The 11,946-nt window shown below is 50.6% G+C and overlaps 5 protein-coding genes and 1 pseudogene across 6 annotated transcripts, besides 1 other annotated feature; 3 read left to right on the forward strand and 3 right to left on the reverse strand.

The window, feature by feature from the left end:
* Nucleotides 1–1,262: 1,262 nt before the first annotated feature.
* NCS57_00353600 (uncharacterized protein) lies at nt 1,263–1,651 on the forward strand (the record flags this gene model as incomplete). Its single annotated transcript, XM_053053528.1, has 2 exons — nt 1,263–1,522; nt 1,579–1,651. 2 exons carry the CDS (start codon nt 1,263–1,265, stop codon nt 1,649–1,651), a joined length of 333 nt encoding a protein of 110 aa, XP_052915688.1.
* A 1,698-nt stretch (nt 1,652–3,349) lies between these two features.
* On the reverse strand, nt 3,350–5,104 carry NCS57_00353700 (HET domain-containing protein; the record flags this gene model as incomplete). Its single annotated transcript, XM_053053529.1, has 1 exon — nt 3,350–5,104. The coding sequence occupies one exon, from the start codon at nt 5,102–5,104 to the stop codon at nt 3,350–3,352; it is 1,755 nt and encodes a 584-aa protein (XP_052915689.1).
* A 451-nt stretch (nt 5,105–5,555) lies between these two features.
* Nucleotides 5,556–6,181, forward strand: NCS57_00353800 (uncharacterized protein; the record flags this gene model as incomplete). Its single annotated transcript, XM_053053530.1, has 3 exons — nt 5,556–5,635; nt 5,688–5,885; nt 5,938–6,181. The coding sequence occupies 3 exons, from the start codon at nt 5,556–5,558 to the stop codon at nt 6,179–6,181; spliced, it is 522 nt and encodes a 173-aa protein (XP_052915690.1).
* Nucleotides 6,182–6,909: 728 nt separating this feature from the next.
* On the reverse strand, nt 6,910–8,078 carry NCS57_00353900 (Protein-ribulosamine 3-kinase; the record flags this gene model as incomplete). The annotated part of the gene is made up of 3 exons (XM_053053531.1): nt 6,910–7,088; nt 7,199–7,942; nt 7,997–8,078. The coding sequence occupies 3 exons, from the start codon at nt 8,076–8,078 to the stop codon at nt 6,910–6,912; spliced, it is 1,005 nt and encodes a 334-aa protein (XP_052915691.1).
* A 410-nt stretch (nt 8,079–8,488) lies between these two features.
* NCS57_00354000 lies at nt 8,489–9,588 on the forward strand (annotated as a pseudogene). The gene is made up of 4 exons: nt 8,489–9,191; nt 9,248–9,374; nt 9,422–9,478; nt 9,528–9,588.
* Nucleotides 8,489–9,588: a sequence feature.
* Nucleotides 9,589–9,941: 353 nt separating this feature from the next.
* NCS57_00354100 (MFS domain-containing protein) lies at nt 9,942–11,249 on the reverse strand (the record flags this gene model as incomplete). Its single annotated transcript, XM_053053532.1, has 3 exons — nt 9,942–10,674; nt 10,723–10,807; nt 10,859–11,249. The coding sequence occupies 3 exons, from the start codon at nt 11,247–11,249 to the stop codon at nt 9,942–9,944; spliced, it is 1,209 nt and encodes a 402-aa protein (XP_052915692.1).
* Nucleotides 11,250–11,946: the final 697 nt, after the last annotated feature.

The raw sequence follows: 11,946 nt of genomic DNA on the forward strand, positions 1-11,946 counted from the left end.
ATCGGGGCCCGCTTCCAGGCAGTTTCCAACCCTTCTTCATTATGGTCGAATCACTCGACGCTGCCAAAGTCCATACACTTTTGCAGCACATAGCGCAGATGGGAAGACCTGGGCTCTTGGGGGCTGGCTGTAAGCCTCAATACGCTACCGCATAGTAAGCCTGGGTGCTCCCTGGATCCTTCTGCAAGACTTTGTGAAGCCCGGAGGACTCTAGATGACTGTCTCACTACATACTGTGGAGTGCACTTACAGTAAGCGGAGAGTCTTTCCTCCGCATTGTTGTCCATCATAAAGGTGCACGAGAGGCTTGAGGTCCGAGATCGTCAGTAAAAGGTTGCCGAGAAAAGTCACACCTGCCCCTTTCGCCATATCCTGAGCCTTCCTTTCTTGGACTATCTTTCTTGGCCTCATTTCCCGCTTACAGCTGCATGAGAATGATAGATAGCAGGTCTACCGTGGTGTGGAGAGCAGGGCTTAAGCTGACATGGATGCTGACAGCATAGGAAGGTCGTGCAGGTGGCGCCCAGTCGGAATGCTCCAACTGGGTATATAAGATCTCGGCACGTCCCGCTGACAAGGATTGCGGCAGTTGAAAACTACCCCGAGATGTCGATCTTGTTGAACACGCGACACTGGCCCGCCCCCATCCTAGCTTACGACGGATGACAGGATTTCTCAGCTTGGGCGATCAGTGGGCAGCCCTGGGAGGAGGGCGCCACTGACGAATTATTGGTAGCAAAAGATCACTGCGGCGCATGCTCGTCAAGTGAGTGGTTTCGCGAATTAACGGGAAAAGACCCATCCGAGACGAGCATGGCGATGCTGGATCGAACGATTGGCTCTCTTGGCTGAGCTGAGCACCGATGAGCGGGAAATTGGGGTCCCCGTAGGACAAGAGATGAAGGAGAGATAGGACAATGGTGGAATATTTGAAAGTCGAGGGGGTGAGTGTGGGCTAGAAGGAACTCCCTCCCAGTGATCATCAAGATCTGACTCGACCCCTTGCAGTCAGCATTCTGATCTGCACGAAAGATAGGTCTTTTTTAGGAATGCACACTTTCAAGCGCAATATTCTACCCGTTACAGAAATTTCTATAAGCCGAGTGAAACCAATGAGACTATGAAGGAGCTGGACACAGTAAAGATGCGAATTATAAAAGGGCAGACCAAAGACACGATGTTTTTCCATCAACAACAGCAACAATCACAAGAAACAATCGATCAACCACCTTACAAACATCTTTTACCTCTTCTTCTTCAACATGAAGTTCTCCCTCGCAACTATTACGGCTCTCGTGGCTGCCTCTGCCCCTGCCGCCATGGCTGACGGCTGGGAGTGCAACGGCTCTTGGGGCGATGGCGGCCTGAAGCGCCTTTCCTTCAAGTTCCAGGGCTACTGCGAGGATCGATACGGCCAGTGCTTTCTGGCTGCCATTCGAGGCAAGGGCCTCACCGTTCATAACTGGCAGTGCTGGAAGAGAGATGATGGCTGGTGGCAGGCTGACCTGAGCACTACCGCTGGGTAAGTGTAGAGCAACGGTATAAAACAGGATGCCGTTTACTGACGTATCATCTTAGACTCGCTTGGCAGGTTAACAATGCCATTGAGCAGGTTACAGGCTCTTGGCGCGGTTGTTGGCCAAACCAGTAAATGGCGACCATCTTGGCTACCTTCCTTGGCCTTGCACGATATTTGTCCTAAGATAACGAATTGTATTGGGTTTCGCCTTGAAGGGGCTAAAGTCTTGATATGGGCTAGCCTCATGTAGCATTCTTGTATTTCAACTACTCGTATGAGTCTCCAACGATTGCAACAATACAAGTCTAAAATCATAACTCCCACTCCTACGGATATCCTACTTCATAGCACTACAAGTTTTTCTAACCCTAGTCTGTCTAAATTTGCGTACTAAGACACTCATTAAAGGCTGGGGGCGACGGGACATGGTCAAACCGATGATGAGCCTTCTTGTCGTTCAGTAGCAAGTCTCCCTGGGGTTGGCTTCCTACCAGGGTGAAGGGGGGGCTTAGGATGGTATAACGTATAACTTACTTCATCATATTAAAGTAATATCCTAAGTATAGGATAAAAATTAATATAATATTAGATCTTAGTTATAATAAAAGATGAATAGTAAGAAGGCCTGAGGCAAACTCGAGGCAAAATATGAAAAATTCGAGGGAAAATGGGACAAGACTTTGACTAAAGGTAATGAAATGGATACGATGAAAGAAACAGAGGCGGAGTTTCGGTTTTCTTGTATACCTGTGATGTTGAAGAACGGGGTGCCACGTGATGTAGCACGTGGTGAACAAGACTCCTTCCTTCAACGTACCTACACAGCTCGACCTCTCCGATTGGCATCACCATCTCATACATATCAAAGCATTCCAATCAAAGCATTCCAGGCATCCATCCCTATCAAGGACCCCAGAAATCGACGACGCAATCGAAAGTTTCGCCTCGATCACATCCGGCTGGACAAGATGGTGATGGGCAGCGACAAAATCATGTACTAGGAGGAGACAGGAACTTCGCACCTGGCGATAAAAAATCCCACAACAGGCGCTGATGAACCCGATACGAGCTGGCTTTTCCTCGCCATCGACGGCACCCGTCGCGAACAATGTCCGCGCGCAGGATGGGCCGTCTATTACGGTCCAAACTCTCGCAACAACTCCTCTGGTTTTGTCCCCGATCCAATGCCGCAAACGTTCTGCTTTGCCGAGATCCAGGCCTTGAAATACGCCCTAACCAGTATTCGCAATCACCTCTCCAGCGGCAATTCGTACTCGAACATCTGCATCAGAACGAGCTCTGCGTACCTCACAAGCATGATGCGAGGAGATCTTCGAACTTGTGTACAGAATGGTTGGAGGCTTGGGGATGGGACCTACTTGGAACACGCCGAGTCCTGGGAGTGCATCAATGACGTTCTTCGTGACCTGGAAAGCGTACACGGCCGGCAGACTAATTTCTGTATCGAACATGTTAGCGGGCGCGTGAATTTAGGGGCCAGTGGGCTTGCCTACAGGACTATTGATGCTCACAACCTGGTTGAGGAAGCTCAGAACTACGCCCATTGACTGTGGGTGGTGAGCGAGTCTTGGGATTTAACGTTGGCTACTCCGTGCCAGGATGGCAGGCTCTATCATATACCTAACTAGAGGTCTGAGACATGCTAGTGGGCACTGTTAGGCCCTGGATGGCATGAAACGAACTCTAGATGCTTACAGCCGGAGTTGAATTCCATGCAAGTAGTGAGACTAAGCTTTGGCATCTTAATCCAAGAGAAGCTTGCGAAGAAGTAGTTTTGTGCATACAAGCTCACAAGAGGCTAGTTATGGCTCACTGAGATAGCAACCTGCGCCACCCCTTCTTATTTGCATGCTTCCCCTCCCGCTGATCCATGTTCTTGGCCTGTATTTCCGCCTGTATGGCTCTTTCTGCGCGTTTGATGGTCTCCCAAGCCTCCAGGAACCGCGACGACTCTCTGACCACCTCGATCTGGATGTCGATCAAGTAGTATTTGGACGATTTGTGTACCATTGGTTGTGCATCGACTCGAATCCTGTGGTAGTCGAGCAAGATATGCTCCCCACAAAGCTTGGGCTGAAATAATGGCTGCATCTCTTCAAATGCCGGTGTGATCCCTTTCTCCTCGCCTTCTGCGGTTACGGACATGGGCAGCTCCATTGCGTGAAACGCAACCTTTAGTCCTGGGGCTGATCCGAGCATCACCAGCAGTCGCTCCTTGTCGTCACGTCTGAAAACTATTCCCACGGATGCTTGGCCGGCTGCCTTGTTGAGTCGGTATGTGGTTGTCCATTTTTGGGAGAGCCACGCACGCGGCGATGCTCTGGATGAAGTGACGGCTTCAAAATCGCCAAGTACGCTTCCGGGCGAGGATAGGATTCTTGTTACACCGTATGCGGTCGGATCAGGGCCTTTACGTAGTTGGAGAACGTGAGTTGGAAACACCCCCTCGACTGGAGATTGTTGGGGATCTTGCCTGACGTATATCGAGCGAAGGTTGCCTCGCTCATTGACCTGGGCAAACTGACCGACTCGGACACGTGCATACTGCTCGTCACCCTCTGAAACCTTCCGTAGGTAGAGTGCTAGGAAGCTGTTGTTCTCATAGTCCTTTGGGGAAGGGCAATCGATGGCAGCGACGAAGAGATCGCCGTCTTGTCGAGTGAGGTGAAGATCAATGCGAAGGCCTCTGTTGGACATTGAATATGGGGTTCTCGGCTCCCAGTCTTCGTAAGGGACGACCGAGTTGGAGAATTGAAAGTTGGTGGGCGATTTGGCGAGGAGACCGTGATGTGCATCTGGAGAGGCATCTCGGTCTGTCCAGGCAAAGATTGACTGGTCGTCGGATTGCTTCATGATTTCTTCTTGTAGTCGGAGAAACGCTCTGTCTCCTTCTCCGTATAGCATCGGCATGTTGACGTTGAAAAGCCCCATGAGGGAGTAAGCGACGTCCTCAGGTCGCGTCGTCTCACGTGAGGCTGCCCAGGACATTCTCTTTGCGACGCTTGCCGACTGGATCGGACGGATATTTATCAAGATATCTTCGTCTATGCCTGTGATCGATGATAGAGTTTGGCTCAATGTTCTCTTTTCCCCGATGAGAACCCAGTTCTCACCATAGAAGATGAGGTCTTTGGGTGCCACTAACTCTTGCAGTGTCCATCCTCTTGTGAACCATCGACTGCTGGTAAACTCAGAGTCGAGCGTAGTCGTGTCGACATCTCCAGGGCAGTCTGTTAGGTATGCATAGCATCTCTCGGCCTTACTATACCATTCAAACATGGAGTTGATCGATTCTGACAACTCTGCACTGCTGCGCTTGTCGATGCAACAGTTGTCGGCCCAAGCATACTCGTAGCCGTCGGCGATCGCTTGCCGACAGGTATATTCAATTTTGTGATATGAGCTCTTTTGTTTGGCATTATTGGAAACAACGTCTGTGTAGATGACCTCGTCGTCGGTCCAGGTATGAGACAGAATGGCATAGGGAGGAACATTGTTGGGGCTGAAATCGACCATCTCCAGACCCTGAGGGGAGTCGACAGAGGCGACCTTGAGTAGACGCATGATGATAGCTGAAGGCTCGCGTTAAATGCGAGAATTAGCTTGTGAGTCTTATAAGCGAGTCCTTATTGTACCTTGCAGAGTCGCACTTGTTTCAGGTGGAACGATCGAGGCCGGGGCATTCCTTGCCTTCGGTTGTACCACATAATGAAAATGAGACAAACTCAGGTGCCAAGTATTTAAAATATGGAATTCGGCCCCCCCCCCCCTGCCGTGGCCGATGCCAATCGGAGACCAGGAGAGGTGCTGCGCCGCATCCTTTGGGGTGACAATGCCTCGGCTGCTGCAGGGGGTAGAATCTCCTCACTGTAACCGGGCGAACTCAGGCGCCAAGAAACAGTGGTCTCACGCCTTATAAACCAGTTAATAGCCATCATTATGCCCGTGCTTAAATAACCAGTTTGGTCTCTAACTACGCTACAAGCCCACCTGACCCCATTTATTGCGATTGAAAATGGCCTCAACTGCGGCAACTACAACGACTTCTGGCATTGGACCAGCTAAAACGGTGCCCGCAGATCTCATTCAGACAGAGTACGCTCCACCCACTTGCCCCCTAAAGTGCGGCCGGCTAAACAGTGCACAGGGACAACACCGTCTCAGTGCCTACGCAATTCCCCAATAAGGTGGCACCAGGGAATGAATTGAAGATCGATGACGCCCCACCCCCGGAAATGGTGACGCCTCTGAGTCGATTGGGAGAGAGGCCGGAATTTATCGATTGTCCGTTCTGCAAGAGACGGACAGAAACAACTATTTCGAAAGAAGGGAGTGATACTCAGTGGTAAGAATGACCACGAATATTGACGAGACAAGTGACTAATAGCTGGTTAAAGCCTCCTTTCAGTCCTTTGCTGCTTAGTCTGCATCTGCCTAGCTTGTCTTCCCAGCCTTGCCGGATGGGCCGAAGATATCCACCACAGTTGTTCGAACTGTAAGAGGAGGGTTGCAACTAAGCGCCACAGCGGCACAACTCAAGTGTATGCTTCTGATCCGGCGGTCCAAGTGCCTAGCAACTACGCGCCAACACAAGCGATGTCAATGCCTCAAGCTTCTACGGAACAAAAACTCTCATCATGATAGGATGGCTGAAGGGGTAGGAAAAGGGGAGTTGATGTTACAGATGCATGCTAACTAGAAGATCTGCATGAAAGGAGACTCTAAGGGCGAAATATCAGTTCTTTGTTAATGTTGAAGCCCAGTCCTTGAGGGATAACTGAGCCAGAAGACCGAGGGTGGAGGGAGGCATACTGAAATAAACTCAATTTGTAATGCATATCCGAGAGGCTGTACTTTCCATGGTGCATCAGAGTTCTCACCGTTCCTTAAATATGACCTGGAGCGATTCGGGTGTTGGCCGTGAGTTGCTTGAAATGACCAAGTACGCATTGGAGCTTGGCTGGGGGTATTAACATCAAAAATGGATAACATCCTGCAGCCTGTTGAGGCATATATGTCAACAGGGGGAGAGACTACAATTGCAAAGCGAGCTAGTGGGCCAAGCCTCATAGCACTTGGCAGATACAAGGGATATGCTTCGCGATAATCTGCTCAGTTCCCGTCTATCTAGCCTGGTTCAAATCTCGACTCCTAACTATTCGCCCGAGTTGACTGGGCTGTGTGCTGGCGCTCGATATGGTCCCCGGAGAACTTCTCCACTAGCTTTCGCATCTCCTCGATCAAGCTACGCCATTGTGATTATTGAGTCCTTGGGGAAGTAAATGGGAGTGGATAAGTACGTACGTTGTCCTGAAGTGTGGGATCTTTGGGCAAAGAGCCGAGTCGTGGATAATCACCCGACTACCATGTCAAGTTAGTAAAACGAGGGAGATAGGTCGACGCGGAAGAGATAGTACCAACGTGGAATAGAGGGAGTTTCTCGCTTCCCAGTCATTTTCGGGCTCGGACTTCGGAAAGTGCTCGTGATAACTCTTAAGACATTCCTTTGCCCAGTCATTCCGCAAGAGGCGCAGGGTTGCAAGCTCATCTAAGTCCCTGTCATCAGTTGCGGTGGATCAACACAAAGTAAAAGAGAGTTTGTTTGAACTGATTCGATGAGGGGACGGGATGAAGAGAGGCCAAACGCAGATCACTTACACTCATTGTGGCCCCAAAACGCCGATGCATCAAACAACAGAGGATTTTCAGACTCAGCTTGAGTAGACACGTTCCCGAGCCATAAGTCACCGTGGAGAAGCACAGGCTTGATGCTTCTCCCGCCTGTCTCCAGAGGTCGAAGCAGTCTCGGGATGACTTTGTCAAAGAATGGGCCTGATAGCTGTTGTAGCTCCTCACTTAGCCCTCTCGCCTCTTCCTCAAGTTTCAGCATGTGCCGCATCCCTCTAGCATAGAATTCTTCCCATGTGTCAGTCCAAGTATTGTCCTGCTTAAGCGTTCCATTATATGTAGCCATGTGGAAGCCGAATTTGCCGGTAGGATTCGCGTCGATGCTGAGGGTGTGGAGTTGAGCGACCACCTGGGTGAAGAGTGGGATCGGAGGCTTGTCTTCGCCAAGGTCATGGAAAGAGAAGAGAATGAAATAGCCATCAGAATTGCGCAGTTTTCCCCAAGCGACTGGTGTGGGAGAGAAATCCGGAATGATTTTGTTGATCAACTTCATGGACTCGTACTCGCCTTGGAACATGGGACGGGCGTTAGGCCCCTCCCTCCGCTGCATAGTTGATGAGTAGCGATCCACGGCTAGCCAGGTGAAAGAAATACTTGCCTTGAGAAAATAGGAGAGTTGCGAGCCCTGGATGTCGAGGTCAACCCGCGCTGTGGTATTCCAGTTGCTTTTGCCATGGCCCTCGCAGCCTTCGACGATGGCACCTGGGGGGAGACCTAGAGGACTAGTAAGAAAGACATTGGCAACAGTGTCGGTAAGAGAGATCTCACGAGAAATGATGCCTTCATCAAGTTCAACAGGACCTTCATGGACCTTGGGGTTGTTTTGTACTTGCCAGTAATCCTGCGACATAGAGAGAGATTGCCTTGAAAACCATACGAAACGCATTAGTCCAGTAGACATGTCTACTGGTCTAGAGTACTCCGTGCCGCCAAGAGTTGTCACATGCGTTGGCCGTGGCTAGAACAAAGAACTGCTCGGGTCGAGGCGGGGACACCACACAAGCTTCCGATGACAGTACGAAATGACACAGATGGAGTATCCAACATGGTTGGTTCCGACCCTTGAGGTGTCAGACGTGGCTATAAAGCACGCTCCCTCCATCCCAACTCCTTTGTTAAACCAAGGCAAAATGGCTCAAGTTGACATAATACCAAGGCCCATCCACCGGGCGCACGAGCAGGCAGTGATTGTGGATGAAGCAGTTGCTGAAAGTAAGTAAAGCATACCTCAAACCCTTGAATCACTTTTCCAACTGTTAGAAAGGACTCCATCCCGGGTCTAGGATCAAGGACGCTCACACCCATCGTAAGAGCTTCTGGACTGAAACCATCCGCATCGACGTGGAGCTACCCGACAAGACTCTACAGAGCTACTTTCTCAAAACAGGCACGGGGGATAACGGCCTGAGTATGCTCCGGGGCGAATTTGAGGGGGCTAGGGTTATCCACAAGTATACACCAAACGGCATCCCTCGACCCATCGCTTGGGGCACCTTCAAGTCGGATCCTAACACGCACTTTTATTTGTGTGAGTTTATCGATATGAAGGAGGAGCTTCCAAACATAGGCAAGTTCTCGGCCATGCTCGCAAAGCTCCACCAAGACAGCATGTCCGATAAGAACGCACCCGATGAGTTTGGGTTCCACGTCATGACGCACGAAGGCAGCATGTATCAGGATATTTTTTGGTGCAAAACGTGGGAAGAGATGTGCACTCGCCGGTTTCAGTCCTTTGTCGACCAAGAGAGGATCTCACAGGGTCCCAGTGAGGAACTTGACGAGATCGTGCCGCAGTTCATCAGCAAGGTTATCCCTCGGCTGCTGCGCCCGCTTGTAACACATGGCCGGAGCATCAAGCCGGTTGCGCTCCATGCAGACATTTGGTCTAGTAACACGGACGTGAACAGAGCCACTGGAGAGCCCATCTACTTTGATCCTTCTGTTTTCTGGGGCCACCACGAGTGTAAGCCTCTTTCCAAGATTGACTTTATCTCGACCACGGCAACTTACGATCAATAGTTGATCTACAATGCATGCTGACCCCACGTTACGGGTTCGGTAGAGAGTGGATGGAAGCGTACTTTCGGCACTTCGATGCTTCGGAACCGAAGGAGGAGTCTAAAGATCGCAACCTCCTCTATGCCATGTAGGTCTTATCTTGACCCCCCTTTCTCTAACTAATGATGTGAACAGAAGCAGCCATTTTTGTGCCTCTACGCTGTACCCAACTGACAAGAGCTACCGGAAGATGTAAGGACTGGCGCTTATCTGGATGACGAATAACTCATTTCTGTTCTAGGGCAATTGAAGATATGAAGCGACTTCTTGACAAGTTCCCCAAAGGGTATCAGGGTGAATGACAAGGACACCTAGTCCAAGGTCAAGCCGTGTCGAGCTAGCCTCCAACTCCTTCCGTACTTTAGTTCAGTCAAGTAGAAAAATCCTGCTATCAGACAGAAGCCACTCATAAGCGTGAAGGTCCATCCAAACCCCATTTTATTAATCATGCTTTCCAGAGCAGCCACCATCGCGGCTGAGAGAATGCACCTGACAATGTTGGACGAAGCCTGGGCCGTGGCTGTCGCATCTTGATTGATGTCGACTAACAGTGTGTTATTGATCTAGACAGAACCAGTCAGCTGAAGTCAAGCACAGACGTGTTTACGTACATTGAAACACGTTTGAATAGAAAACCCCGCAACGGAAAGACATGCTAGAGGCGCCGCGAGATGCTAATCGAGTCAACAATAGGAACCAACTTATATGTGGCGTTTCTCACCGTGTGTTTGGCGACCAGCCACCCATACGCCAAGACAGAGACAAAGGAGAAGAAGGTGGGTAGAAATGCGCTCCGAATACGAGCTTCCTCGATTGGAAAGTGTAAAAGGTCATCACCTGATACCTTGTTGATTGGTAGGCCGTGCGCCTTGGCCACCACTCGGTAGTCATGGTCGATCCATTTGCTTGACGCCAGCGTTGCAACGATGGCGCCGAGCCCGAAAGGAAGGTAGATGAGTCCGGCCTGCAACTTGTTGAGATGGTAAACCTCCATCATTGTTGTTGCAAGAGACGCGTGAATGCAGCAATAAACGGTGTAGAGGAAGCTACCGGGCATGATGCTTGCGGCCACATCCTTGCGTGAAAGGATGAGCAGGCTCTTGATGGGGTTTGGTAATACCCGAGGCTTTCGAGGCAAGGGAGGAGCTCTGAGGCCGCGATCGCCCTTCCAAGGTCTCATAATGTGTGGAGCGACAGATCGGTAGAGCCTTGCTGGTCGAGTGCCACCATTGCCTATGTAGGCACGATGCGTCTCTGGGAGAGCCAGCATCATGGCCAAAAGACAGAAGCCGGAGGCTATGGTCAAGAACCAAAATATCCATCTCCAGCCAGGGCCAGAGGCAAAGGCGCCTCCCAGGACGGGACCGAGGCTTGGGGCGGTGGTTATCCTGAAGGCATTGACATTTGCACTACTTGAACTGTCACAAGATGCTTACCCGAATGAGAGAGCCGAGACAAAGGCACCCCTCTCGGCAGGGGTTGAGATGTCCGCAATGACTCCGTACGCCACAGAAAATGTCCCTACCGAAGTGGTTAACTCTGTCACAGGTAAGATAGAGGGTTTTTACTGACCGGAAATTCCTGCACTCTGCAACATCCGAAGCAACAAAGCCACAGCTGAGCGCTGGATCGCTATGCCCACGTTGGCCGCCACGTACAGCGTGAGAGTGATTGCATACATAGGGCGCCGCCCAAAAGTGTCAGCGGCATCTCCAACGACAGCTGGAGCGATAGCCGAGACGAAAAGGTACGAAGTGACGGTGAGATCGATCATGCCAATCGACGAATCAAGGTCGCCGGCGATGACGGGAATGACAGGGTAGTAGATGAAGCTGCTTAGTGCCGAGAACCAGCCAGCGAGGGCAATCATTGCCACTATCCAGCGGCGTTCGTTTTTAGTGAAGAGTGTGTAGGGCACAACTGGCTCAGCCTCTAGACCCGAGGAGCTAAGCACGGTAGCCATAGCGATGTCGGTTAGAAGGTCGTATGATCTTTCTAGGGAACATTGTTGAACTTGGTAGTGGTTTAATAGGTAGTCTGCCGCTAAAATATGCCTGTTGGTCGTGAGAACGCCAAGCTATACACCAAGCCATCCCAGCTTGACAATGGAAGGCAAACACACCCTCCACTCACACACAGACAACAATCGGCCACACTTTTCTGCAACTTTAACTTCTTATCTCTTATCTGATGTCCTGTTCTCCACAGATTATCGATCTTGTGGAGGTGTGATGTCCTGCCACCTCCCTGACAGCCCCTGACAGCCCTTGACACTGCCAACAACCGTCAACCACTGCTATGGCATTATGCCCGCCTCTAGTGCTATATATCAAATAAACGAGTCATCCCATTAACAACCAAACATCGTCCGAATGGCGCAGCGGGATGAACGCAAGCCCGGCTGCTCGAGTCTCTCAGGCGAAAGCGGTGGGTGAGCCTTCGGACACCCCTTTTTGCCTTTTTGCCTTTTTTACTTTTTGATGCCTTTTTAGTTGCAAAGGCATCATAGAGAAGAGCATAAGTGGTCCATTTTCTGTTTGTTCAAACCCGCACCGACCCTGACGCGGTTTCGTTTAAACGCCTAACGCTGCACGCATTTAACTATGTTCTGGCTCAGTTAACCCATCAAGGGCCGGGCTTCAACTATAATAAAGAACACA

The sequence above is a fragment of the Fusarium keratoplasticum genome, chromosome 3, assembly GCF_025433545.1.
Source record: "Fusarium keratoplasticum isolate Fu6.1 chromosome 3, whole genome shotgun sequence".
In the NCBI taxonomy this organism is placed as follows: domain Eukaryota; kingdom Fungi; phylum Ascomycota; class Sordariomycetes; order Hypocreales; family Nectriaceae; genus Fusarium; species Fusarium keratoplasticum.